The sequence below is a fragment of the Toxotes jaculatrix genome, chromosome 3, assembly GCF_017976425.1.
Source record: "Toxotes jaculatrix isolate fToxJac2 chromosome 3, fToxJac2.pri, whole genome shotgun sequence".
NCBI lineage: Eukaryota > Metazoa > Chordata > Actinopteri > Toxotidae > Toxotes > Toxotes jaculatrix.
In genome coordinates this window covers 23,276,894-23,298,126 of record NC_054396.1, presented here as the reverse complement: position 1 = coordinate 23,298,126, position 21,233 = coordinate 23,276,894, and the positions used below count along the sequence as shown (strand labels likewise).

At 37.3% G+C, this 21,233-nt stretch overlaps 3 protein-coding genes across 4 annotated transcripts; 1 reads left to right on the top strand and 2 right to left on the bottom strand.

Annotated features, from left to right (window-relative positions):
* The first annotated feature begins 292 nt into the window (after positions 1-292).
* si:ch211-105j21.9 (sialomucin core protein 24-like) lies at positions 293-3,880 on the top strand. Of its 2 annotated transcripts, none has more exons than XM_041034812.1 (4): positions 293-384; positions 717-1,208; positions 1,311-1,454; positions 1,542-3,880. In XM_041034812.1, the coding sequence occupies exons 2-4, from the start codon at positions 734-736 to the stop codon at positions 1,667-1,669; spliced, it is 747 nt and encodes a 248-aa protein (XP_040890746.1). In that variant the 5' UTR covers positions 293-384; positions 717-733; the 3' UTR covers positions 1,670-3,880. The 2 variants fall into 2 exon arrangements, with proteins under 2 accessions (XP_040890746.1, XP_040890747.1); XM_041034813.1 differs by having other exon boundaries at positions 307-384; positions 722-1,208.
* Positions 2,310-8,864, bottom strand: sycp1 (synaptonemal complex protein 1). The gene is given in 32 exon segments (XM_041034810.1): positions 2,310-2,444; positions 2,540-2,605; positions 2,743-2,850; positions 2,940-3,011; positions 3,146-3,199; positions 3,468-3,608; positions 3,678-3,764; positions 3,877-3,951; positions 4,063-4,155; positions 4,256-4,366; positions 4,445-4,561; positions 4,665-4,727; positions 4,817-4,879; positions 4,960-5,022; positions 5,131-5,212; positions 5,295-5,410; positions 5,538-5,642; positions 5,752-5,868; positions 5,980-6,041; positions 6,121-6,188; positions 6,280-6,455; positions 6,540-6,634; positions 6,737-6,845; positions 6,937-7,010; positions 7,199-7,265; positions 7,386-7,444; positions 7,561-7,634; positions 7,755-7,822; positions 7,983-8,147; positions 8,261-8,304; positions 8,405-8,489; positions 8,736-8,864. Coding segments are annotated over 32 exon segments (2,943 nt in total).
* Positions 8,865-11,782: 2,918 nt separating this feature from the next.
* Positions 11,783-20,742, bottom strand: slc16a1a (solute carrier family 16 member 1a). The gene is made up of 5 exons (XM_041034811.1): positions 20,505-20,742; positions 16,504-16,773; positions 13,862-14,005; positions 12,942-13,715; positions 11,783-12,842 (listed from the first exon to the last, which is right to left on the bottom strand). Exons 2-5 carry the CDS (start codon positions 16,718-16,720, stop codon positions 12,607-12,609), a joined length of 1,371 nt encoding a protein of 456 aa, XP_040890745.1. The 5' UTR covers positions 16,721-16,773; positions 20,505-20,742; the 3' UTR covers positions 11,783-12,606.
* Between the last annotated feature and the right edge of the window lie 491 nt (positions 20,743-21,233).

Here is a 21,233-nt window from a genome sequence, read left to right as displayed (position 1 = left end):
ACTTTCTATGTATGTAAGAGAAAATACAAAACCATGAATAAAAATACATTTACTGTGTAGTTAATGCTTTGGCAATGCAATTTCTGTTCTGCTCAAGGCTGTAAAATTTATTTGAACTGAGCGAGTGAGAGAGACAGAAACAGAGAGAGAAAGATTGAGCTTTGGTCTCAGTAATAAATGTGTCCTTTGTCTCCTTAGCAACATACAATAGAGGAAGTTTACAAAGCACTGACCTGCCCACTTTTACCTGCCATTATGCCAGCGAATCAACCCCTTAGCTGTTCCAAGTTTGTAGGAAGTGGAGAGTCAGCCGTGACATGGAGGCATGCTCACTGCCAGGGAAGTGAACTAAGTTATTGTTTTCAGTCGTAACAACAAAACGAGGTGAGCCTGTTTTCCTTTTTTTGGACTTAGTCAAGCTTTGGCATGAGAGGGAGATTAAAAATGTGTCCATGGGAGAGTTGGAAGGCTATCGTGTATTTTCTTAAGAGTGTACAAAGTCATGTGTGTACAATCATTTCCTGCTGAAACTATGTTAATGTACACAAGGCACCATGTTCAAGGTATTGTTTTCCCTGCATAACTTTGTCAAGGACACACATATAAAGGAAACTCAGACTTTGGTTTTAAACTGCATTTTGTTAATTTAAGTGAAAGATGTTTTTATCAGAGCAGTGTTTACAAAGGTTTTAATCAGCTCATGTTTCGTTTTCCAGCACAGGACTTGAGTGCAATGGATACCAGCTTTCCTACTCTGGCTTGTTGCCTTCTGGCAATTTCTTTTGCTGTGGCAAAAACAGAAAAAGGGAACTTGACTCAAACAACAACAACCCCTGGCTTAAACGTGACACACACAACTGCCTTTGTAACGTCATCTAACTCCACTGTACATGTAACTTTTATCTCAAATGGGACTGATGACACAACTTCATTTACCAGCACAACCTGGGACAATGAAACAGTCAACAAAACCACAAGTCACTTCCAGACATTCCAGTCAACAACCATCTCGACTCCTCTAACAAATATTACCTCACTGACAACCATCACACCTGGCACTCACACTCCAACATTTACTACACTGACTACGCCAGAAATCCAGACCACAGAAGGTTACACAAGTACACCTGAGACTACAGTAATCACAACTGCAAATTTATCTCACACAGTCAATACAACTTCAGGTTCAGTGGACAGAATCACACAAGGTAAGAGTTCTTAACTGAGGAATTCTATGAATAGTTTAATTACTCACTTCATGTTTTTATCTAACTTCTGGCAAACTGCTTCACTTTTCCCTGTGTTACTAGGTTTGGGGCTAAACATTTCAGAAAAGAATATGACTATTGTCTTCAGTGTTGTACTGGGAGTGTTTGCCGTGGCACTGGTTATATTCATGTTTCACAGATGCAAACAGAAAATCCAATACTTGCATCAGCCTCTTAACAACACAGGTAAGGAGCTCCACATTCATGACACAATCAATACAAACTATTTTACTTATTATCAGCAGTTACAAATACCTATTAAATTTTCAACAGATGCATTCGTAGCAGATGATGATACACTCATCATCTCTGGAGGACTTTATGATGGCCATCCCATCTACGATAATGTACCTACAGCCCCAGAAGACCAATCTCAATTTCGCCTTGAATTCCTTCATTGAGGAGAGACAGTTAACTGCAGTTTGAGATGTCATGTTTGATACATTACAGACATGGACACAACCAATTTTCCTTATTCACCAATTAATACAATTTCAAGACTGAAATTTCACATTGAAATTCTACAAGAGAGCCTAATGGCAGAGAGGAAGGGAAAATAATGGTGGGATGAACATTCAAACATCACTTTTACTTATATCACTATCAATACTAAGACAGATAATTATGTTAAGACAGTAATACATATCAGCTACAACTTTTCAAACACCACCAGTATAAACTTGTGAAAGATAAATAAGATTTCATCTGAACATCAACAAAGATAAATTATTTCATAGAACAGAATTTTTTGCAAAGCACTTAAAAGCATGGAGGGTGACTCCACTCAAACTCTACCTCCAAATCTCCAACAAACTTCCTTAAAAGCTAGAATATGAAAAGCTAAATTAGCTTGTCACCAACAATAGCGTTTAACTGATCCATAACAATACGTCCTATGCATGTTAAGAAATAAACTTGCCTTTTATTATTAATACTGTCTATTTGAACAGTACGATCTATGTATGTTAAGTTGAAATATGAACACCAAAACCTGTAAATTATTGTTGTTAATACTGTCTATCTGACCTGGAACAGCCCTACTTATGCAAAGATCTTCTCATTGTTCTTCTTCTTTTTCTTATCAGAGCCAGTAACTGCTGTCCAACCAGCATCTCTCATCCTTTTAATTGCAGCTAGTTTCAAGGTGTTCCCTGGTGATTTATGAGTGACAGGGCTCTGGATCTGAAAAATGAACAAATGATCTTTGTTCATGCATAAACTGCATAAAGATGATCATTAAACAGTATTACACCGCTATGGCGGTGAGTTACCTTTTTGAAGGCATGGATTTTCCCGTGTGGAGCACAAAAACTGGGTGCGGGTACATTTGCAAAGGTCTGTCAGAAGACAAACAGAAGTCCAAATCAGCTCTTGCGGTGATCTTACACAAATAATCAAATACATTTAACAAAATCACCAGAGCTGGTATGATGCTTTGTGTTTCTGACAATCAACCAATAAAAACACTACTCACCAGGAGATCATTTTGATCAGAGCTGTCAGACTTGGGGTCAAGCTCAATGGTGCCCTTCCCCCAGGGTGATACTTTTTCACCAGAAGGCGGTGTCCTTATTCTGTAGGACTGTAGGGGAATTCAAACAGTAAATGTTAACAGAAGTCACTGATATTGTTATGCATTTTGGAAAATTTCACAATGATACTGTATATTACTTTGATCTTTGATGTTCCCACAAAACTATGTGTAATACTTCTTGGGGTTTTCAGGTCTTCACTGCAAACACCCTACGATGCAAAGTCAATGTCAGTTTGAATAAAAAAAAAAAAAGAAAAAAAAAGACAGATTAAACTATATTATAGTTGTCTATCATCACAGCCAGTTGGCATTTACTTGATGAACAGATTAAACTGTTGTCTACCTTGGTCTTTGGTGTTGTTCCACATGGTGTTCTGATGGATTCAGTGACAGATTCCTGGACCACAAACAAACATAAAATGTAATGATGGTCTGAATATGACTAACAGGTGAGCAAACACAGTGCTTTTACTTATTTTTTCCTGAAACTGAAAATGCCAATTAAAATCCCCATAACAATTACTTAAGAGTGGAAAATCAGTTATGAAAACTTGATGATTAAAAACCTTATTGATGATTCCAACTCATCTTAACAATTAATAATGTACGTGAAATGAGACTAATTTGTTTCAACTATCTAAAAACATTTAGGAGATCAAACTCACAGTGTGCTTCATTGCTGCAGCACCTCCATATTTGTAGGAGGGAGTTGTCCTGGCCTTTGAGAAGTCAAACATGAGTCTCTTTGAAGAACCCTCTTTTGGAGTCTCTGAACATGTTCCCTGTTTATAGTTTGAGGCAGGTTACTTCTTGGTTAAGGGATGACAAACCACATCATGAGTGGCAGCATATTTTCTGATGCACAGACTTTGTACCTGCTTGTTCGCTGCTCCTGACACCTGAGTGATTTTCATTGATGACATTTCTTTCTTCAAATCAGTTAGCTCCTTCTGTAGGTTTTCCTAATAGCAACAAAATGCGTTTTTCCAAAACTGTCTCTCAAAAGGTAAAGCATATCCTGTCACAGTAAAAATTTATAATGTAAATACTGTAATTGATTAAACTTGGGCATACCATCTTTGTTGTTTCTGTCTTCAGCTGTTTCTTTAGCTGATCATTTTCTGTCCTGTGCTTCAAGAGTTCCAACTCCTGATTTTAGGAATTACATTTTTGGAAATATTAGGATATAACTGATTCATTATCTCATTGTAATAAAACAGTGAAGTAAATGTTCATTTATAATTTTTTTTAGCCTCATACCAGTGATTTAGTATGGGCAACAGCTTCTGCCTCTCTCTTCTTGTTCTCATCGAGCTCTGCATCCTTTTCTTCAACCATCCGGTCATACTGGCTCTAGTAATGACAAGTTCCTTCCAATGCAACATGTGTTTGGACTGACAGTTGTGCTGTACAAGACTCATTTCAGAAAGATTTTACTTTATGATGACCTTACCTTGTGTTTCTCCATCAATGCGACCATATCTGCTATCTTGTGTTGACACTTGAGTTCTGCATCCTCCTTGTTCTTGATGGCCTCTGCTGCTGTTAATCTGAGCTTTTGTACCTGTAAACCAAGATGTTTTTATTTATTTTTTTCTTCTGAGGAGGTAAAAAATGGGGCAAATAACTAAATTTAAGTAACCTCATTTTCACACTCTGCTGCAAAGGTTGATTTGTACTCAAGATCCTTAAGCAGTTTCTGATGGCCTTCCTCGTTTAGTCTTTTAAGGCTCTGGAACTCCTTGTGAAGACTGCTAATCTAAAGACAAAAACCAACATCTACATTAAACAGGGTAGCACTTAGTAGTTTAAATGTTTTATATTAATACACCAAACTGGAAGATAAAAAAACATCACAATACCACATTTTCAAGTTGACTGGAGTTTGCAGTCTCCTTTGCTATTTGTTTCTTAAGTATTTTATTCTGAAAATATACAGGTGAACTGTTCAGATAAATAAAAAGCAAATCCATCGCAAGTATTGTATATCTACAGTTTCATAGTCATCACGAACCTCCTTTCGGTATTCCTCCTGGGCTTTAAGTTTAATTTCAAATTTTTTCCTGAGATTGCACAGCTGAAAACCAAAGCACTTCTTGTTAGGTCCAGAAAATGGTCAACAATAACAGAATTTTCAGTTTAGTTTAAAAAAATTACCTTTGTTTCCACATATTTGATTAGTTTTTCTTTTTCTGTAATTTTCTCATGCAGATGTTCCCACTATACACAAAATGCACAAAGAAATTATTGTTTACTACTTTCGGAACAAAAGGCATCTTTATGAAACATCATGCGTCTATTAATAATCGGTTTAGTTGGAATTCTTACGCTTTCTTCCATTTTCTTCTGCAGTGTCTCGGTTTCATGACATTTCCCTTGGATTTTCGTTTTAATGGAGTTTACTTCCTCTCTTTTTAATAAAAATATATAAATCAAAACCTCAAAAACTATACAATGTCAACGATCTTTTCGTCTCTAACTTGGAAACTCACCGTAAACATTGGTTTTCTTCTTCGAGTCTTTGAATTTCTTTTGTCAGCTTCACAACCTTTTCTTTATTTTTCCTCATTTCACTAAACAATTCTCCCTCTAGCTCCTGCACTTTGATCTGAAGGTATAAAAAACACGTACACCATATCACTGAATATTTTGTCCTTACAAAAACAAATCTCCCAAAAAAGATTTCCACAGTGGGTAAGTGGAGTGGAGCAAGAAAATGAAAATCCTGTTAAAACCTCAGTCACAGCATAGTTCTCTTTCAAATCTTCTTGTGCTTTTTCAGCAGCTTCACAAGCCTTCTTCAGTAGATCATTTTCAGCAGAGGCCATCTCTGCTTCATTCTGCCTCAGTAAAAAGGGCAAATATTTATATATTGCTTTTTAAATATCTGTATTTGACTATCAAATAAACATCCTTTTTCCTTTGAGATGAAGTATCTATTTGTTTCACCTTAAATAGCTGGACTTCTTCAGTTTTCCTTGAAAGCTTAGCTGTGAGTTCCTCCAGTCTGACTTCACTTATATCAATCTTACCCTTCATGGACTCAATGGATTTTGATTTTATGTCCTAGCAACAACAACAACATAGTGAGATTGTCTTCAGGTTGTCTCCTGTGGGCTTTAGATTACAACAACTGCTTAAAAAGCTGCTCTTCTTCAAATTTAAAACACACTTTACCAGTTCATTTGCAAGGATTTTGATCTGCCCCTCTTTCTTTGCATTCTGCTCGATGGTCTCTCCTGTTGAATAAAACATTTTCTTTCAGCTTGTCAGAGCATCAAATAAAAATATGCACATATGTCACATAATGAGGCTTACGTAAAAGTGTGTTTCTCCTTTCAAGTTCCTCGTTGTTTGCCATGAGTTTATCCTGAAGTTCTTGGGCTCTTGAAAATGAGTCAAAACATGAATGTTATGACATGAAGAAAATTTATATTTGGTCTGGAAAACACTGTGTTTTACAAGAGTTAATAATACCTCTGTATCTCTAGGGCTAATGAATTCTGTAGCTCCTGAATGGCTGTCTGAAGCTTCTCTGCTTGTTGATTTCCAGCTCTGGAGAGCTCATGTATGCTTAAGTCTTTGCTTTGGATGATCTGAGCATGTTCTTCTTTACTTTGTTCCAAGGCTGCAGCGATAGCTTTGTGGCTTTTCTTCAAAGGAGTGATAATGTCTCAATCAAAGCAGATAACAGAGCCTAGTTTCACTGAAAACGACAAGAACCTCAACATACTCACCTGGGTTTCTTCACAGTGCTGCTCAGCAATGTGCAACTTTTTAAGAAGGGAGTCCTGTTCAGTTTTTGAGCATTTGAGAAGTTCATTCTGTTGATCTGTAAATAAATGTAGGTAGTAAATAAATGATATAATCTTTGGTATCCTCAAAATCACAAATACACCTACAAACACCTCTTGAAATTTAATCATGATCTCACTTGTTGCCTCTTGAAGCTGTTTGCAATGCTTTTGGGTTTCAAGGAGATCAAGCACGATTTTTTGTAGTTCATTATCCTTATTCTTAAGTTTTTTCTGAAGCCCTGCAACCTGTGAATGCAGCATCAGTCCTTACATTTTGTTTCAAAAATTTGTGGTTACATGTTCCAAACTCCCAAACTGATCTTTTATTTTAACAAACCTCTTCCTCCTTCAGGTCATATTCTTGATGATATTTCTCTTTTAGTTCCTCGAATTGCAGCAAGCCCTCTTTCACTGGAAAAAGATAAAATGATTAATTCTCTTGCTGGTGGACATGTTATATTGCTTGTCAATCTATCAATAATTTATACTATGTCATTTAAGGTACATTTAGTCCTTTATGGTATCTCTGAGGGATTAAAATGTCTTAAGATGTTACTGTAGTGAAAAGCCTAATATACATGCACAGAAAAAATATATACCTTTCTGCATCTCTTGTTGATCAGCCTCTACTCTAATGCGTAGGCTTTCAAATGCTGCAATCAGTTTCTACAGAGAAAAGGTAACTTGTAAACTAACAAAGTTCACGTCCTACCATTCTACTGGCTCCTGTCCAGAAAATAATTATTAATAAAAATAATTTTATTCACAGATTTAGAGGTGTTTTACCTGAATACTTTCACTATTTTCCATGAAGAGGTGATGTGTTTCCTCTCTTTCGGAATCAACTACAAAATGTAAAAGTTCAGTATAAAATATGCAGCAATGTGTCAATATTTCCTGCACCTTAATAATATGGCTGACACAAATATGGGCAGAAAAACTGAAAGCACTTTTTACTTACACAGATGCATTTTCTCAGATGACCGCTGAAAAGTATCTTTGAGAATATTACACAAGTTCCTGGTTGCGTTGTTTCTACATTTAGAATTTTATATAAACAAAACATTCACATTTAAAAATCTGATTGTCACATCCATCTGGATTTCACAGAGCATTTCTAGTGTCTCAAGAGAATTTTTCATACAAAACCCATACTTGTTTTTCAAATCCTCATTTTCACTGATCTGTTCCTCCAGCTTTACACTGAGACTTTCATTTCCAAACTGTAAAAACAGAACACACAGAAATAGATAACACTATAGATGTCACAGGGTGACAGTATGCTGTTTCTTGATTATCAATAATGTTTTAATAAAAAAGAGAATACCACATACATGTGGTTAAAGAGAGAGAAAGAAGAAAACTTGTCACCGAGGCACACACCTGTAATTCCTGAATGGCTTTGCGCTGAGTTTCTATTGTTCTTTTGTTATCTTGGAGTCTTCTTTCCTTTTGCACAATGTCAGAGTCTATGTTGACCTTCCAACTCTTAATTTTCTCAACTTCATCAAACAGCTTGGAATAAAGCCGTACAGGACTGCAATTATTCTGTGGAACAGTCACAATGATGGGAAGTAAACTGAGGTATTTTAGAATAAACTCATTGCAAAGCCAAGAATATGCCACTCAAGCTTCACATTTTTATATAATGAATATATTACCTCATCTTTTTCCATTGGTGGCACCACTGTCATCTTTGGAAGGTCTTTAGAGGAGAGACAATTATGAATTTAAAATAACTTGTATGATACTTGCTATCTCTTTGTGTTGAAATTATGTAGCCAGTTTTGTTTGATAGAAAATACCTTGTCTGGTTGGTTTACTTGGTGTAACCATGCTTGTATTGGGGAAAGGTGGGTTTCGCTCTTTGTCAAAACCCATAGTGTAACCCTTGGGAAAAACAGCAATTATGCTTAGTCATCATGGACATTAATGATTAATGCCTCTAAAGACTACAGCTGCCACCATTCATAAATGTCCACAAGTGTACATACTGTGTGTTAAAAAAAAAAAAAAAAAAAGCTGGCTAATTATTGTGCATAAAGACTGTCAGTGCTGAGCTAGCATCTAAGTGTTTTGCCTTTACTTTATTCATTAATATATACTGTTGGTTAACTATTGGCTAATTTAACTTACCTGTTGCAATGTATTCATGAAACCACCAGAGTTCTTAATGATTTCCTGAGGTCTAACGGCAGATACCTGACTGGTATTCACCCTGGGGGGCACCAACAGTTTGAAGTTAAAACGCCGGTCTTTCTCCATCCTGAAATGACAACACAGTTACATACAGCTGTTATTATCATGATTCACCTTCTCTCTATGACCTGACATTACTTTAACCGTTGGCTAGGTCTCAACTAATTAGCTTTAATGTTAACTCAGTCTAGCTGAGCCTTACATACTGTTCAGGTCAAATTTGACCCGTTTTGACAGCAGTAAAATACCCTAAACGTAATTCTTTTACCCTGAAATTAGATGACTTTTGTGACACAAAATAGAATTAATGATTAAGACTTGATATCGATAATTATGATTTCTTATGATATAGCAGTGAAGACAGCGTCTAATAGTTGCAATGATCAAACGTGGTTATATTATGAATTCCAACAGTTCCAAAATGATCATGCCATTTTCAAATTCAATCAAATATATTTAAATCATTATGACTTTTATGTTTTTATGTTTTATCTAAAACAGGACACGATAATGTGTAACAGTAGATGTTTCCCTCCAAAAACGAATGTTTTAAAACTTAAAAAAATCGCTCCCTAAAACAACTCTCCCTGCTCTCTGAAACATTTCTTAAGGATTAATCACACATGTATTAATGAGACATAGGCTATTTAGACATTCTGAATAGATCTGCAGTTTAAAATTTGGTATAGAAACTTACTATGAGGGAATTTCTTGGTCTGGGTCAAAATTGTGAAGGCATTAAATATGATCAGTATGTAAGGGCTAACAAGTTAACCGGTGCCATTTTACGGTAGCTTACTTAGCTAGCTAGTTAACTGCATTCGGTAATTCAAACAAAACAATAACAAAAAAGAAACCAGGCAAAAACAAAACACTAAAAAATTTCACGACGTGACTTTTGACAAACAACAGCCGAGTCTTACCTACCTACCGCTGATAATGTTAAATATCAAATATTTAACACGACGGATATAAACGTTAACTGTTAACGGTTTCCAGTCTGTTTTTCAGTCTAACGACGTATTCGGGCACGAGCAACAACTCTCCGTTAACAGTGTATTTAAAATTTTGTTAACGGTCATCAGGAATACTGCATCCATTATCGGACAACATGAAGCATAATGTCACAGGTGATGCTTATTAAAAGTTTTTACACCGATATGCACGTTTTTCTTTGCAGCAAAACACCGAAGATATCGGTGAAATACTTACATACAGTGATGGAAAGTAACTTTAATCATATATTCAAGTCAACACAAGCTTTGAGGCATTTGTATCTTACTGTGTCCATTTCCTGTTGCTTTATAGTTCTACTCCACCATAGTTCAGAGGAGAACGTCTTTTCTTTTTTGTTCCACTTCATTTGTATGATAGTTTTAGTTAATTTGTAGATTCAGAGTAATAATAAAATAATATACTTAAATAAATGATGTACTATCATAAGTTAAGACTCTATTGCTTCCCTGGGAGACATTCACAATGTACTTTGCTGTTATATATTATCTGCTGTCACTTTTTGAATGCACATTTACTTGTAACAGTGCATTTCTACATTGTGGTGTTGCTACTGCTACTTACTTACTTCTTCCAGCCCTTCTTACAGATCTGTCTGTATAATGCTATATAAGTAGGATGACATATAAATCTCACCCCATCTGTTTAGCTAGATGTTCATTTTTCCAGCCCTAGACCCACAACTAATAGTTTGTGGTTGTTGGATCAGAACAACAGATGGTACGCATGCCCATAAATAGTCACTTTGTCCAAGATTAGACCTGTGGGCCACCTAATAACTAATAACTGTTCATCAAGCGACTCATACCTAGACACTGAGAGTTGAGAAGCTGGTCACTGATTAAATATATGGGCTTATCATTACCTCCAAACACAATATTTAATAAGTCCTGTAAGTTTAAGTACACTAAAAGATATTGCAACTGCCTCTGCCACTCTGTGAGATATTCAGGTTCATTAAGGAATCCTAAGTTCGGAAAAGTCAGGCCATGCAAGTAGAAACTGATCAATAAAGCCTTAAGTAAATTTGAAAGAAAAAGAGGTAGAGGCTCCAGAGTCAGATGATCTCATTCAACACATTGGGTTTCCTTGGCATATGAACAGGACATGCATTATGCAAGGCAAAATGAAATGAAAACGTGCGCAATCCTCTCTGTGTCCCTGAAATTCAGTACAGATCTAATTTATGAAAATTTCTGAGATGGAAAAAAGCACGACTGAACAAACTGTTCCTGGATAGAACACTGTTTCAGATTTAATTTTGAACGCTTAGCTTGCAGATGTGATATTTTGATTCAGAGGACCAACTCCAGGATGACGCTCAGGTCCTTTCACATCATTTCATTCCAAAGGAAGATTGTACTACCACTACTACCCCTCTCTAAAAACCTTACTTATTTATGTGGAAAGATAAAAAGTCTCCTGATTCATGCTGAAAAGCTGCTACTTATTTCATACACTGGTCTTCAGTACAAGGAGCCATGGCTTTGCTGACTGAATGTCATTCAGTTTAATGATAAGTTGATTATTGCATTGTTTTCTATCTTTGAAAACATCAACAACACATAAACAGTTTTGAACATTGCAATGTTCAACCAGTGAAAATGATATCAGAGATTGTGTTAGTCTAGCCATTGGCAAGGACATCATTTGATAACATGACTCAATGGTGTGGAGGCATTTGTCTAAAACAGCAACTCTCAGATTATTTGTTAAATCTAATAATGCAGTTCCCTCATCCAATCTGTTTGATAAAGGGTACTCCAATATGGATGTAGCTTCTGAGAAAAAGAGTGTTAATGCATCTCTAAAGAAGTAAAGATTTTCTCAGATTTCAGTGAAGCATAGAATACAAAGAACTTTTATATTCTTGTCAAATGACATTTTATTTGATTTTCTGATATGTGTGTCATAGCAACTTGGAGTTGGTGACACATTTTTCTATCATGTGAATACACAAAGCTCTGCAACTAAGTTTACTGCCCTCAGAATTACTGATAAGTCCTGGCATCCATCATCAAAAGTGGACCAGGAAAACATGTTTAAAAGAGAAATCAAGAATTAGTATGAATATATTTGTGGAATATACAAAGTGATAGTGGCACCAAGGGTGTTTTCAAACCTTCACAAACTGCATGGTGCGATCGGGTCCTTGGTAAGGTACACAGAGAAAAGTCTTTATAAATGTTTTTGAGAGATGGTGTGACAAGCAAAGTGGATAGTATAATTGTAGTGAGTACTATAAATATGCATTTTCACAGAGAATGTTTGCAGTCTCTTTTAAAAAATAAACCCTGCACTGCACATGTTCCCTGGTGAAAAATTATCGATTATCTGATGGCACATTTTAGAAGGTTAATATACTATATATAATGTGCTGCAGCAAAGTTACAGACAAAGGGCTATATTTATAGTGATACCATCCGAGATTAAAAAAACAACAAAACAAAAAAGAAAAACATTATATCCTATTAAGATATGGAGCCATAAAAGGCTGAGCAAACTTGAATAGTCTACCAAACTCATATACCAGTCCCTACAAGAATATTAGAGGTATTTTATGTGGATTGCTCATTAGAGTTTAAAGGGCTTTAATAGGTGTGTAAATATTTTGCATGGAATTGCAAAAAAGAGTATGATTTCTGTAGTGGCCTTCAAAAACAATGCATTGTGAAACAGAAGAGGAGTCATAAATGATACAGAAGAATGTTTGCCTGTACTGTTTCACCCATGCATCTTTTTTTTTTTCACAAACATCCACCATACAGAATGTATCTTAACATAGTACAGAATATTAGACAGCATCTTCTGTGTTCCTTGCCTCTGCCATTTCTTTGGCAGCATTGTCCCTATTGGACTTTTGTTCTCTACCTCCCACCCTGGCCCTCCTCTCCTCCTCCTTTTTCTCTTTGTCCAGCAGTCGATAGTTGAGTCCCATCCCTGCAAACAGGAAGAAGCTGGAGACAATGAGGAGGATCCCACAGCCCTGGTACGTGTACTTGTAATCATGATAGATATCCTTGAACTTTCCTGTGAAGACAAAAAGAGCCATATTTCAGAATTTTGTGGTTAACAACGCACAATTAGGTTAATAACAATATCAGTCAACTTGGAAGGTGATGTACTTACCAAGCAAAGGAGGCCCCAACAATACAGGACCACACTCCACAATAGTGACCAGCCCAACAGCACTGGAGAAGCGCTGAGCTCCGACCAGGTCCATTAAGGTCTCAAAAAGCACTGAGCTTAGCCAGCCAAACGCAAACCCAAAGAAGATGGCGTAAATAACAAAGCCTTTGTAGTCTACTGAAATTGGAGCTAGAACGTGGCACACGCCATTGTACAGCACAGAGGCAGCAAAGAAGTACTGTATTCTGGGCCGCACCCATTTGGTGTTGGCCACAATGCCCATTGAGGGCCGGGCAAACATGTCAACAAAAGCCAGCACAGACAATAAGAAAGCTGCCTTTTCTTTAGGGATTTCTTTACTCTTTGCATAATTACTGAGGAACACCAGTGGTGCAAAGAGGCCAAAAAACATGACAACATTGCCCACAATATAAAGTAAAAAGCCACGGTGCTTGAACAAAGAGAGGTCAATGAAGCTGTTAATGGTCTGCGCTACAGTTCTCCTCTCTCTGGTCTTCTCTACCGGTTTGGGTTTTGGTCCTATTGGCCTCATGAGGGAACCAGCGACACAGCAGTTGAAGAGCAGGCCACCAAGAATCAGGAAACTTCCTCTCCAGCCAAACTTGTCAAAGAACCAGGTGTTTAAAGGAGCCAGGGTGGAGAGAAAGACAGGGCTTCCAGCCATGGCAATCCCATTAGCAATAGGCCGCTTCTTGTAGAAGTACTTTCCAATCATGGTGAGGGCCGGGTTGAGGTTGAAGGCTAATCCCAAACCTAAAAGAATCAATTTTAAAATAATTGTGTTAATATTAAATATAAGAGTGTTTTTATTTTTTAAAAACACTAGATGGCAACAGCGCACAAGAAAAAATAGGTGAGTCATGACCAAACTTAAAACATAGATAGTTAAAATTAAGTACCTCCCACCACACCAATACAAAAGTACAGTGCCCCAACAGAGTTGCAGAAGGAGGCAGCAACAAGGCCCAATCCAGACAGGCATCCCCCTGCTATCATAACAGGGCGACTCCCATATTTATTAACCAGGATGCTGCTGATAGGACCTAAAGAGTAAAAACAGACACAGACACATTAAAAGCTGAGAGATGGTGTTTCCTATCCAATCATCAATGTACAGTTCTACATTTAGCCACCAGAGGGCTCTGGCGCCACAGCTGTGGCTCAGCAAATTCAAACAACTTCTGCAATCATTTTTGTCAGTGCTGCACTGCAGTAGATATGTTCTCGTGCCATTAATAATGCGATCTGTCAGAAAAACCATGAAAGCTGTAATGAAATAATCATTTATTTGGTTCAGAGATTCCTAAAAATTGACAGAGGAATAATTTGTTTGTGAATTCTTCTTAAATGGACTCTAAACGCATTTGAAATGATTATTGGAAGTGCCTCAGTTCAGACAAGTGGGTGGGAGTATTAATGGATGTTTGTGTGTTTTTTGTGTGAGGTGAGGGGTGAGGTGGGGTGGTGTGCAGTGCAGTGTGGTGGTGGGGGTTAAAATAACAAATGAAATCTTCATTTCTACTTTTTTTTCTCTCCCCAGTTTTGGCACCTGGTACACTAGCTCCAAAGACAGAGTGACTGAATCAGGAAACAGTAAATCAACTTATTAATATGCATGCACCTTGGATTCAACATCAATTCAAGAGAATCACTATGACTTGTAAACAAATGCCTAAAATGCAAGGAGGGTTCAGGTCGCAAAACACCATCTCCATCTACTGCTTATAACAACTGGGCCAAATGGGTATGAGGATCCACATGGAAGACACTTGTGCTTCCCTGCCAAATCTCTGCACTACCAAATGAACCTAAATAAAAACTGACAGTTTTTGTTTAGAGGTTGTCCAGACTCATTTGCCAGCACGGCGCAAGACAAAGGGTTTTTAAATTGTAATACAGGGAGTCTCCACACTAACAATGAGTTCTTTCCTTCTGCCTTGCAGGGAGAGTTGCTTAGGATAAAAAGGTTGGAGACAAACCAATGTAGAATATTATGAATGTAATGAATCAAAAATTGAAGGAGTACAGAGGTACGCAACAGTAGGCTGTTAATGAACTTCTCCTGCTGATGTGCTCAGAATGTTTAACATAGAGACAGAAACAGAGTCATCTATTCACAGCACTGATAAACCCTTTACCTCTTTCTTTTAATTATTGTGCAAAGCTTCTTCTCATCTGTGTATATTTACATCTAAACATTTGCATAAATTAACAATGTTAAACCTGAACATTGAGAGATATTGAGTCTACTGTGGCTTGTTAGGACAGATGCCTGTCTCACTTCTATAGCTGTGAAAAAAGGTGGTAAACCCACACAAGCTTAGATCAATTATGTGTTGCTTCTGGTAAGAAATATTACATAACACAATACAAAACACAACACACATAAACAAACATTCACTGCATAACTCAGTAACCAGTAACCTTTAACTATTTCCTCTACTGATTGCAGGTCACCCTGCAACTGCTTGTTGATGGAATGTGTTGCTGAACAATAAACAGCATTGATTCCTTTATGGGGAACACTGTACTTCCCTTGCACAGTAATGAGGGATTAACTTGGATGGGATGTTTCATTTGCCTTTCACGTATAATACTGTTGTAAGTAAATAGGATATATCTGACAACTTGGTTTTATAGAATATATGTATCAAAAATATAAGGGTAAATTTTGATGTAAAATGTTCACCACTATGCAGTGGATGCAATGCTAGCCACTTTTTTTTAATCGTCGGCAAGCAAGATTGCTTGCCGATCTTGCAAATAAGTGTCACACTCATGCCATAACAGAAAATTCAATATCAAGTGTTTTATATGGTGTTATAGTTTCCACTTCACATCAGTTTGGCACACTAAAGCAACTTTCCTGAAACTTCCCTGAGATTAGAAAAAGATGCCTGTGTCATCATTTTTCCAGTTTATCACACATTAGAGTAAAGAGAACTGCAGTGGTTTGATTTCCGTGCAGACGGTCCAGAGGGACGAGAAGAGATCCTTTGAACTCTGTTCTCTCCGTGTTCAATATCACGCACAAGAATAGAGCCTTATCATCACCGGACTGGCCAGACCTGTATGACATCACCCAGCGTCTCATTCATCTCATCAGTGCAGGAACACAACCAAAACCCCTGGTGGTCTTTCGCTCTCAAAGCACAGGGGGAAAACAATCAGGGGGTATACAGGGCTAAAACCCATTCATGTGCTCCACAGACAGATAATGTTCCATTTTTATAAACAACACTTCAATAGACGAGCTACAGTATTGTTTTATCTCAGTATGAAACGTCTGATTTAAGCAGCACTATAATTCTGAGAATCTGTGGCTTCTTTGTGGACAAACTGGCTGAAAGGCTACAGTCTACAAGTCTGTATTAGAGCAAAAAACAATGGATTGGCTTTTAGCTGAACACTGCAGGAATAAATCTTTTACAGTTGCGCTAAGAGGCAGAAATTGATTCAATCTATAAATCTTCTTGATGTGCTAAATGTCAAGTGTTAACAGACCCACGCTCGGCAGGTTGTATTTTGGGTCTTAGCTCACCTCCGCCGTACATGACTGCTAACATAATGGAGGAGATCCAGGACACCTGGCTGCTGGTCACATTGAAGATCACCTCAATCTCCTTGAAGAATACTGTGATGGACTTCGGAAATGCGTAAGAGAAGCCGATAGAAATAAAAGCCCCAATCACCACCATCCATCCCCAGCCACCCTCAGGTGGTGTGTAGCCTTGAGGACCACCGATGGCAGGCGGCATTGTTGCTCAGAAAACTCCTCTTCAAATTCAAGATGTTTTACAAATATGAGGACCTGTTCAGAAGAAAACAAAGCAGCACAGAAAATTGCTTAATTAGTTGTTGGTACATAAGACTTTTCCAGATTCTGTTACCATTTATGAGCCAGCAGAACTTTGGAGAACATGTTGTTATTGTTGAAAAAAGTGAATTGACTGAGAGTTAATTGTGCAATAAATGGTTAGATTGATAAAAGAAAAATACTTGAATGAATATAAAGATCCATCAATAAATACATTAAATTATAAAACTTTCAGCTGTTTGTTATACACCTGTTCACCTTCATGGCCATTTTGACTTCAACTTGAGGTTTTATTTTCAGCTTTTAAACAGCTGACATCAACATCTCTTAACATTTTTGTATCACCTTTGTGAATGTACAACAAGGCATACTTTTGTAAGGAATGTAAATGGTTTTAGGGCATTTCATTGACCAGGACCTAACTGGACAATGAAAAGAGGATTTAAAGTGAAAGTGTGCATTAAATGTAAATGTATCGGTTTTTATGACAATTTGAACACAAAATCAAGACATTTTATAAAAGTTTCAAAAAAGGAAGTAAAACTATGATTTTATATGGTCTGAGCAGATGAAACTATGATCAGTTTTTTTCCCCATTTACTTCCCCCTTTGCCTACTCTGTATCATTAAACAGGCTACTGTCTATTTGGGGATATAACAGGAGCTCCAATTGGTAATCACCTTCATGTTCACCTTTGAACTTTCAATGATAGTGAATTCTGGCTGTGACGTGGTTCGGATATGGCTCATTTTTGCCATTTGTAAATTGTCATGAATCTTCCCTTTAGCTTCTTCTGAAACCTGTTTTTCAAACATGTTTTCTGTTGCTGATTTTGATTAAATCATTTATGAAGGTGGGAAAGTGGGAGGATGTGGGTGCAGTGTAATTGTTGATGAAGGTTTTCATTTGCAAATCTGATACAAAACTGTTCAGAGACGTTGGAGTCAAATGTTTCAAAGCTGAGGACGAAACAGTGTTCACGTCAAACAGACAATAGAAAAAGAAACACAAAATTGCAACCGCAAAAGTGCAACCCTTTTCACCCTTAAATTATACAATTATAGCCATGTTTTATATCTTTTTAACAACCAGTAAGTGCTTGTCACATCTGAACTTTTGAGAAATGATTTAACCCCTACAGTATTTATGTTGATTGGTGTGTGACAGTACTGATCTTTGTCTTTCTTAATGCTTTACGCACACTGACTTTTTCTCTCATGGCCTTTTTTATTTCATTTCTTTTTTATTTCATTGTATAAACTCACCATCAAGATGTGCAACATACAGCACTTTGCTGACACCTCATTTGTATTTCAAAAGATCATATTTGTCAAAAAAAAAAAAATACTTCCCTTACTTGATAACAGAGTTTAAGATTAAAGACACCATTTCTGGTCTTGCTTTGTTTTGAATTGCTCTCTGCATGTTCTCACTCAGTTCACCTGCTGATCTTCCACAGTCTCACTCTAGAAGTGATGAATAAGAGTCCATCTGCAGAGTCAAACAACTTACTGTATTGTTTACACAGGGGAGACTATCCAGAGAGAACATCGATCAGACCGTGAAAACAGGTTGAATTTACACTGTTCAATAGCTCAGGGCTATGCTCGGGAGTGGGTGATGATATAGTGTTTTTCAGCCAAGGAGGACTTGATTTGGTTGATGAATTGGTTTAGTGCTCTGAAAACTTATTGGATAAGCCAGTTGTGTTCTGTGAGTACTGAATATTTAATGTGTTAAAGAACTTTTGTTATTGAGCTGGGATTTTAGCAGCTGCTATGCAGCTGTAAATGTACTTCCTGCATTATTCTACAGATACAATAGGTTATGGAAGACAATTATGGACCTTGTGACTCTTCTTTATTCATTAAGACATTATGAGTCACTTGGAATAATTAGATAGTAACAACTTGGGTGCAAGAAATTAAATTTGCATATGGGTAACACATAAAGTTGTATGTGAGCTTAACGTGCTATTGGTGTAACAGACTTACACAGTGGTGATTACTTCATATGATGCTCACAGCATCATATGAACAACTTGAGTTCCTTAGAGGTTTTCAGACCAATATTTACACCTATTAATGGCAAACAGAACATTTCAGCATTTGGGAAAAATAACTACTTTATTTGTTAACTTTCCAAGAATGGAAAGAGAAGCTGTGTACAGAGTACTACAGCTGTGTACAGAGTACTAGCTAGTACACAGTACTAGCTAGTACTCTGTACTATGTACAGGGCTGGTGTAGTTAACCTAGCCTAGGATAAAGACTGGATTCATGGAGAAACAGCTAGCCTGTAAACAAGGATGGGATATTAAAGTTGTATTCTGGAACTATAATTAGCAAGCTGTTTCCCCATACTCCCATGCTCCCACGCTCCATACTTAATGCACAGACAAAGCAATTCTTTGTCTAGTATAGGATATTTTTCTTGAATATTCGAGGAACTTGAGAACTTGCAGTTGCTACCTTTGCTTGATGTCAGTGTTGTTAAGTAAAAATATGATTTTTGTCATGTGGACATTCAGTGTAACAGTTATGAAACTGTGACCACTTTTGATAAATAGAAGGGGTGAATGTTCTGGATTTCACTTCACACCTGCCACCCCCTTTTTTTTTCAAAATGGAAGATCTGCACAATTACATGAAAGGTCGGTTGAAAGATTTTCACTGTCTTAAAATAGTCACCACACATCCACAAGGCGGCCTCTCAAATAGGACAGTCTGCTGGGGAAATGTTCTGTACTGGCAGCAGAGACAGCATTGACAGTATTTTTAAAGAATGAAAAATTCTGTGGTTGACATAAGATCATAAACAGAGGAATGAGTTAAGACAGATGGGACTAAATGGGATGGACTAATGGGATAAAAATGGCAAAAGAGTAGAAACAATTAATTAAATGGATAATTTCATAATAGGGATCGGTTTGGTTCTAAAATGGAGAGAAAAGCCATTACAATTCAGTAAAAAAAGTGTGGGAGAATGAGTAGATAAATGGGCAGAGGCATCAAGGCTAACCCCCCTCACACTATAAAGGTCTAAATAAAGCAGTCAAAGTGGGCAGCCTCAAAATGCCACTTGATAACACACAGATACCAGCACAAAGCAAGGTGGGCTCAGCAGAGGACACTAGCAGAAGGACAACAGGAACTGAAGTCAGTGCATAGAGAATACAAGCCTGAATCTTCCTTGGAATTAATTTGACTAACATGGGTCACTTAGTCACAGCACTGTCAAGACCCTGGGTTTAGTTTGTGAAGCAGTGAAACCCTGATGTTGGGTTAACAGAGGAGCAACTGAGGCACAGCACCTGGTCATATAGAGCTATTATCTATTTTGGAGTAATACGTTGGTTAGATTCACAACAAAAGTAGCTGGAATAATGTTGAATTAACATTTTTGTTTTTGTGCTTCTGGCAAAAGATTTTTTATTTGTATCTTGTCTGACCTCAGGTTTCTAATGCCACTTATCAGATGAATAGTTTAGATCTAGTGAATTTGTCTGATTAATTATAGATGAGATTAGTGGGTTAAATATTTATTCAGGGAAATCGCACACTCACATAATAATTATTCTTGTAACAAATAATTATAATTGTAACAAAGCAATACATCTTTCATGAACACCCAGCTGAAAATAGACTACTTGTGCGAGTTATTAGTTTTAAAGTGAGGTCTGGCATGTGTTGAATGTGCATTGTGTCTTTGTCAAGCATCTTACCTTGCCAGGAGCTCTCGAACAAGGCTAGATGAGCTCTGCAAATAAATAGCAGTCTCTGAGGCAAATTAACACACTGCAGACATTGAATCTGAATGTCTGAAATAATAATAATAATAATAATTAAAAAATCACTGCAAATATTTCACAGATAGAGATAGTCCAGAAGTAATCTGTGGGTTTATATCCACTGTGACAGTCCAGAAGTTGCCAGTGGTACCTCAGCTTCAGACTTCATCTGTTTCCAGTGACTAAACTTAAGTTCAAAAGTTGAGTTCATTCAGTGCCCAGATCAAACAGCTGGACGATCTGGATACCATGGTGCTGAATGCTGAGGTCAGTCAAGTTCTTATTGGCTGTGGGAGGCTTAGTGCCATGCCCCTACATATTTTCTCCACCCCTCTGTCATGTGCTCAGCTCACACGCAAGGCTGGAGTAATTCACTTCATGGCCCTATAGTATGTGTGACCTAAGAGGATATCGAATAATGTCTGCACGCTAAGAGATAAGATGCTCTCTGAGACGCTGATATCCTGCATTAGCCGATTTATCGGCATTATTCAATTGAATATTGAAGTTGCAGCTATAAGAAATCCGGTTTACTTAAACAACAGACATTGTTTACCTCAACCACCTGAAGGAGAGCTTTTTGAACCCCTCAGGGGTCAGTCCTGGTTGAGCCTTTCTCCTAAACTCCCAGAGGAGCTATTATTGACTTTGTATAAGGGCTTG